Source organism: Anoplopoma fimbria, chromosome 13 (genome assembly GCF_027596085.1).
Source record: "Anoplopoma fimbria isolate UVic2021 breed Golden Eagle Sablefish chromosome 13, Afim_UVic_2022, whole genome shotgun sequence".
In the NCBI taxonomy this organism is placed as follows: domain Eukaryota; kingdom Metazoa; phylum Chordata; class Actinopteri; order Perciformes; family Anoplopomatidae; genus Anoplopoma; species Anoplopoma fimbria.
Window position 1 is genome coordinate 22,016,444 of NC_072461.1, and position 7,285 is coordinate 22,023,728.

General features: G+C 37.5%; 1 protein-coding gene across 1 annotated transcript; it reads left to right on the forward strand.

Annotated features, from left to right (window-relative positions):
* The first annotated feature begins 263 nt into the window (after nucleotides 1-263).
* zgc:114041 (uncharacterized protein LOC574425 homolog) lies at nucleotides 264-6,346 on the forward strand. Its single transcript, XM_054611153.1, has 5 exons — nucleotides 264-382; nucleotides 981-1,220; nucleotides 1,322-1,465; nucleotides 2,728-3,510; nucleotides 4,339-6,346. The coding sequence occupies exons 2-5, from the start codon at nucleotides 1,025-1,027 to the stop codon at nucleotides 4,518-4,520; spliced, it is 1,305 nt and encodes a 434-aa protein (XP_054467128.1). The 5' UTR covers nucleotides 264-382; nucleotides 981-1,024; the 3' UTR covers nucleotides 4,521-6,346.
* The last annotated feature ends 939 nt before the right edge of the window (nucleotides 6,347-7,285 follow it).

Sequence of the window (7,285 nt, forward strand, 5' to 3'; positions counted from 1 at the left end):
TCAAGTGGTCAAAAATAATCCATATATATATATATATATATATATATATATATATATATATATATATATATATATATAATCCTGGAATGAAAAAGCACATCCCAATCAACAAAAGGAATTTTGACTTTTATCTATTTATTTATTTTAATTGGCTCGCTCTACCTCGTGTGAACCTTCATTGAGCCACATACCCAGTCATTCATATACATTTATTTACTGTTGTGAGTGACATTCATTGATATTTTATTTAAAAACCCCGGATGTTGCGTACGCTGCGGATGTGCTGGAGCTTCATCAGAGCGAGGACCTTTCAGGGCGCACGCAGCTGTGGGATCGAGTCCGAGCCGGTGCGTGAATCGTGTTTGGTGAACGTGAACAAAAGGTAAAATGAATATCTCACACATTTTTAAAAAAAAAAAATTTTTTAATGTTATTTCCTTAAAGCTTTGTGTTAGAACGCACTGCGATTTTAAAACCAGCATGGCAACTTCACCCTGTGGTGCTGTGGACAATATGTTTGAAGCATCAGCACTTGTGTTGGAGACACCTGGGGTCGGATCGAAACGGAGAGAAATATGAGCTTTATTTTGTGCAAACTATTCTGATTCTGATTCTGAATATTTACTTTTGCTTTGGTTTTGAGGATGACAGGTGTTTGTAGTAGTATTTTTTTTATTTTATTTTTACATGAATGAAGGAGCAAAAACACTAGACTCTTCTGAAATAAAAAAAAAAATTGTGTCACATTTCAGCAGATGGTTTAAATAAAACAATCTACTAATATCATATATGGGACCAGTTCCTTTACTTTTAATTTGACTGATGCTACTTCTTTTGGATTTAAATACAGGACTTGTACTCATAATATTATACTTTTACCACCACTGGTAATTCAAATATCATAAACATGCTAGACATTAAATCCCTGTTAAAGTTCATCCATGTGCGTCATTTCCAAGAGCGCTGCTTGCCTTTTTCAGCTTAATCCTCAGGCTGGAGAACAGCCTGCAGAGCGGAGGTGAAGATGAGGTCCAGGGGGCCTCCTGACGGGGGGTACGGTTGGGTGGTGGTCATGTCGGCCTTTGTCATCATGGGCCTCACCACAGCCGTCCTCAAGAACTTCGGCCTCTTCTTCCTGGACATCCAGAGTCACTTTGGAGTCCTGACCAGCACCACCTCATGGGTCACGGCCACTACCATCGCCATGTTTCACCTAGGAGGTAAAGACATGGGTTTCTTGCTTGAGTTTATTAGTGGGGTTTTTTTAAACTCAAGATTGTTTTCTTATGGTATTTTTCATTTTTATTTTCCCCCTCCTCAGCTCCAGTGGCCAGTGCGTTGACCTTAAAGTTGTCTCAGAGAGTGGTCATCATAGTCGGGGGTCTGCTTTCTGCCTCTGGCATGTTGCTGGCGTCCCTGGACCTCAGTCTGCCCTGGCTCTACCTTACCATGGGCGTCCTGCAAGGTAGCACACTCCGGTCATACTGTGACCCCCCAGGAAGCATGGCTATTCTTTTCACTTTCTTTGTTTGGTTAGTTTAAATCCGAAGGAACCCCAAATTAAATCTACAAACTAATTTGATTATGGTGTTTAACCCCTAACTGCAGTGGGGCGCAACCTCTGGGACATGATTCAAGATACATCTGAGGGGTCACAAGCTGATTAATGGGGCTGGAAAGAAAGATATTGCTCTGTTAATCAACTTTAGATTGTTTGTTCTCTGACTTTTAATTTACCTTTTTGTTTTTTCTAAATAACAGTAACACTTATTAAAAGTCTTCCTTTGAAGTTGTTTAAGCCAACAGCCTTCTCATTTTTAGTAATTGATATCTTAACAATGTATGCAATATGCGCATGCATGCATGCATTCTTTAATTGTCATTTTCAGTTGGAGTAGTTTTTCTCTTTTCCTGCTGATAGGCCAGCACAGGGAGCTTGAGGGCGGTCATGCTCAGGGAGAGTAGATCTCTCAATCAGATTTCAGAGGCAGTTTTTGTCTTTCATCAGCCAACACACAGAAAACGATACTTTCTTGGTCCTCGTACAGTAGAAAGTTTAATAAAGAATTAGAAGCCAGAAAATGAAGGTTTTGATTCAAAATATATTTATATATATATATATATATATATATATATATATATATATTTATTTATATTTATTTATTATATTATATATATATATATATATATTTCAAAAAAAAATATTTCATAAAAAGATAAGAGACCATTATGTTCTATTACAACTCGTCTAATGCATCAGAAAATTACTCTGCAATCATATTTAGAATTGATTAAAAGTTTTATGATTTAGTGATTTTTCAAACATAAATACTTTTAATTCCCTGCTAAAAGTTTTGGAAATTTGGACTGTTAGATGGACACGATAAGCAATTTTATGATTCAATCTTGATTTCTGGGATATTGTTTTATTTTTTTTATTTACTATTTTCTTACAGTTTCAAGACAAAAACTAATTAAGGGATTAATTGAGAAAATAATTAATTTATAAAAAAATGTTTAATAAAGGTTAGTGGTAGCCCTAGTTGATCTTGTTTGTTTTAATAATTCATTCACAGAAATCAGATTTTTCTTGGTGTTTTATGCTCATTTTGTGCCAAATGGGTGGGTTGTTTGAAGGTGACCACTTTGGTTAATACATTATCAGATGACCCCAATCTTCAAAAAAAAAAAATAAGATGATTAAAGGTTTCCATCTTCTGCTTCCAGGAACAGGAATTTGCTTCACATGGGTCCCTGCCACCAGCATGGTGAGCCACTACTTTGACCGATGGCGTCCCATCGCCTACGCCATCGCCAGCTGCGGGGAGTGCGTCTTCGCCGTCTTGTTCAGCCCCTTCTTCCACTGGCTGATCGAGATGTACGGCTGGCAGGGTGCCTTGCTCATCATTGGAGGCCTCCAGCTCAACCTGTGTGCCTGCGGGGCTCTCATGAGACCCCTGGATGAGGTCCAGAGCCCGATACAGGACTCCAAAGAAAATCTAGAAGATGATGCCACTGTGGTCCATCCAAAGAGGAAGGTTATCTTCCAGTTCTCCCTGTTGAGAAAACCTGATCTGGTCCTCTACATCCTGTTTGCCATCTTTGCGGCGGCAGGATTTTTCATCCCGCCACTCTTCCTAGTGCCCTTCGCCAACAGTTTGGGGATGGACAACTACTGGCCGGCCTTCATCCTCTCTACGCTGGCATTAGCAGACCTGGCAGGGAGGATGCTCTGCGGGTGGTTGGCCAACATGAGGCTGGTGAGGAACCTGCAGCTGCTCACCATGGTGGTCACTCTGCTCGGGGTGGTGCTCCTGCTGCTGCCCATCAGCCACAACTACTGGGCCATCCTGGTCTTTGCCTCGCTCTACGGCTTCCTGTTCGGCTGCGTGGTGGCCATTCACGTCACTACTATAGTGGACATTGTAACCCTGGAGGGATTCGACAGCGGACTGGGGCTCTTTATGCTCTTCAGGAGCATCGGTGGCTTCATCGGTCCACCTGCTGCAGGTGAGCAGATTGAGATTGTAAAGTAGGAAAAAACAATGTGGCGGACAGAACATGCAGCCATTGGTGAATGATGAATGAGTAAACGCTGTGAGGCAAGACAGACCTGCCACAGTGCTTAGTTGGTCAGTTTTTGTAGCTCCAAGCAATGAAGAAAAACAGACCTTAATCTTCATTGGCTGTGTCTTGACCCTTGACTCGTTTTAGTTTGACATCTGCATGTTTTTCAGCCATGCTTGCGGTGTAAAACTATAATGGGTTGACAGGAATTTCTCAAGAACTATGGGATGGGCTGTCATGTCAGGATGGTTATTAATCATTTTAACAGTTCGTTTCGTGATGAAATACCTGCAAAAGTAATGACTAACGTGGTAAACATGGCAGATATATCTGCTAAACCTCAGCATGTTAGTATAATCCTGCTAGCAGAATGCTGCCGTTAGTATTTAGCTCAAAACAACACTGTACGTAACTTGAGCCTCATGGAGCTGTAACGTGGCTTTAGATCATAGTTTTTTAAAGTGTGGCCCTCATTTTGTACGACCCTTGAAATAGTAAAAATATATTAATGGCACAGTATGTTATAAGAAATGTCATTTAAAAATTACATAGACCAGTATGTCATAAAATATGCCAAACTTTTATAATGTACTATTCATAATAATAATAATAATAACAATAATAAAATAAAAAATTAAAAAAATAGTCATAGTAAAGTATTTCCTAGAAACCTCATAGTATATATAGACTGTTTATTTATTTATTTATTTATTTATAATCTCTGTCACACTGTGATCTTCCCGTTCATGTTCCTTTGTGTTTCTTGTGCAGGCTGGCTGGTGGACCAAAGAAACGACTACAGCGCTGCCTTCTACCTCTCGGGTGTCTGCCTAATTTCTTCAGCAGTGTTTGTCGCCCTGGTCGACCGCCTAATTCAGAGGAGAAAAACAGTGGAATCTAAAGTTCATCAAGCGATTAGCCAGGACGACTCGGAAGCAGGAAAAGTCAAGTGAGACTTTTGTATTAGGATTTTAACAGGATTATAAACCTGGTGTGCCAGAAAAGTGTTCAGTGTTTGATCACATGCCAAATGGTGGGTGGTTTAACCTGGTTTGACTTGTGAGGGAGGTTTCGTTCATTAACCCATCAGTTGCTGTCAATCAACAAATCATTAGCCTTGTCCCTTCCCTTCATATATATATTCCATCATAAATCCTGAATACAGCCATAAAACCAGCGACATTATTTTCTAAGAAATAAGTGCAATATTTCCTTATCTGAAGCCAATGAGAGATTTTGAGAGGATGACAAATCCCGCTGTCCCTCAAAGGATGCAGACGGGTTTCTTTTACCTTTTGAGTATTTTTTTAATTCTGTATTTATATCTCCAGAAGGTAGTAAAAAGGTGTTAACCAAAGAAACACTCTGGTGTGGAATGATTTTAAAAATACATTTTCTTTTTTTCTGGGGACATTTTTCAAATGCCTCTTGCTCAACTCATTTGCTGTCAAATTCTGTAAACAGATTTTTTTATAATCATAGTTTGTGTTAGGTTTAAAATGGGTCTGTTTTACTGTTGTGTGTTACCTCAGAGAAAAGTGAGCCTGTAGTTTCTGCACGCTCATCTCAGCCATTACAACCACAATACTTTGAAAGGTATATTAAAGAATATGTTTTTCAGAAAGACACTTCAAGCTCAAACAGAAATAGATCCTGTAAGTTTCTAAAGCTGGCAATTATAGTTCTTCGTACAAAAAAAATCATTATCATAACAATTCAAGTTGCAGTTACAAGCTGTTGACATTCTGCCAGGATCCAAGTGTACCTTTTTGCCCTTGAGAGCCTCAGTGTCGGAACAAACATACTGATGGGCAACCAAACCCCAGAGGCGTACTCTTAAATAATGAAGCTGAACTGCTTACTCTCAATACTGTCACACCCAAGTACTCAGGCTATTACTGTAAAGCAAAAAGGAGAAGTAGTCCGTTTGCTGGGGACTATTTCAGAAACTGATCTGATGTGCTTGTGAGTCTTTACAGCAGCAGAACAGTGTTTATTGGATAGAATATACATTTTAAATGAACCCAGTACAGCAGCTTGGACTCGTTTTTGGATAACCATGAAGTGTTATGGCACAGAAAAAATGAGATATATCAGTTAACACTTGATATATATTTGTTGGCAATAAAAAACCTGTAGAATATCAACAGACAGATCCTGTAACTTGCCAGAGTGGGGAGCCAATGAAACTCCAGCTGTAAATAACTCTGGGGTGGTAACTCAAGTGTTGGCTTTCCATGTTACTGGTGTGTTTGACTCTGACTCTGCTCTTAAAGGGTGTATTTTAACACAGGTCATGGTGTAGGTTTTATGACTTTAATGTACATATATCTTGTCCAAAGAAATAATTTCTTACTATGGAATAGACACTTTAGATGAAGTCTTAAAAGCATATAAAGATTTGGTAAATTTTAAACAGTGTAAAAGGTGGAATTTCTTAATGATTTTTAAAAGATAACTTGAAAGACCAGCTAACTTTTGTTCTTCCTTGAGTACTGTAATACTAGTTCTCATACGCACAGTTCGATGTAGCATTATCCTACTTGAAAAACAAACTTTTTAAAGCCATTTCATTTAGGAAATAGTTTTAACAGATTCTATCCAAGTATAATACATTGCTTCAACTTACTTCTGTACTTCTTTGATGTTTTGAGTGACTTGATCTTTTTAAGATTTGAAGCTTTGTCTCAATATATGGGATTTTGTTAACATCACCTGTTCTTGCTTGTTTAAAAATGCAGCATTTTAAGTAATAAATCACTGCACTGATGGTTTTAAACACATGGCTCACATGTCTTCAATGTTCATCTACATAATTTGTCTTCTCTGCCTTTTAACCTTTTCCGATGTTCAGGATGTTAGTATTATCTTTGCTAACAGCATGCTGCAGGATGCATCCAGAACATAGGATAGTATAGTATATAGTATTTCTATAGTATGTTGAAAAAAGTCATAGTATAGTATGTCAATATAGAACAAAAACTCCCGCACACTGGCTTCTTCACTTGCATATAAATGTATTTTAGTCACGACGTTTCGGTGCATAGACCTGCATAGATCAGGTTATTTTGAAGGTCTATGCACCGAAACGTCGTGACTAAAATACATTTATATGCAAGTGAAGAAGCCAGTGTGCGGGAGTTTTTGTTCTATATTGTCTACTTAAGGTATACTCTGTCGTCCTACTGGAGTGCAAAAGTTTTGCTCTTTTTATTGTATAGTATGTCGAAAAAAGTGATAAAAAGTCTTTAAAATAGTCATAGTTTGTAGTATGTTGAAAAAAAGTCATAGTATGTTGAAAATAGTCATTAAGAATGCATAGTATATGTCAAAAAGAGTGATTAAAAAGTCATAGTATTGTATGTCGAAGAAAATGATTAAAAAAATCTTTAAAATAGTCATAGTTTATAGCATGTCAAAAAAGTCACAATATAGTATGTTGTAAAATGTTATAAAAAAGTCCTAGTATAGTATGTCGTTACAATTCATGGTATAGTATGTTGAAAAAAGGGATAAAAAAGTCATAGTATAGTATGTCCAAAAATGTTATTAAAAAGTCGTAGAATAGCATGTTGAAAAAAGTCATAGAATAGTATGTTGAAAATAGTCATTACGAATACATAGTATATGTCAAAAAGAGTGCTAAAAAGTCATAATAAAGTATGTCGAAAAAGGGCATAGTATAGTATATAGAAAAAAGGTTAAAAAAGTAATCGTA

Excerpts from the sequence above, each read along its gene's own strand:
- zgc:114041 (XM_054611153.1), top strand. The coding sequence starts at position 1,025 with ATGAGGTCCAGGGGGCCTCCTGACGGGGGGTACGGTTGGGTGGTGGTC. Across the intron at positions 1,466-2,727 it reads TACCATGGGCGTCCTGCAAG|GAACAGGAATTTGCTTCACA; the intron begins GTAGCACACTCC and ends TTCTGCTTCCAG. Across the intron at positions 3,511-4,338 it reads CATCGGTCCACCTGCTGCAG|GCTGGCTGGTGGACCAAAGA; the intron begins GTGAGCAGATTG and ends TTTCTTGTGCAG.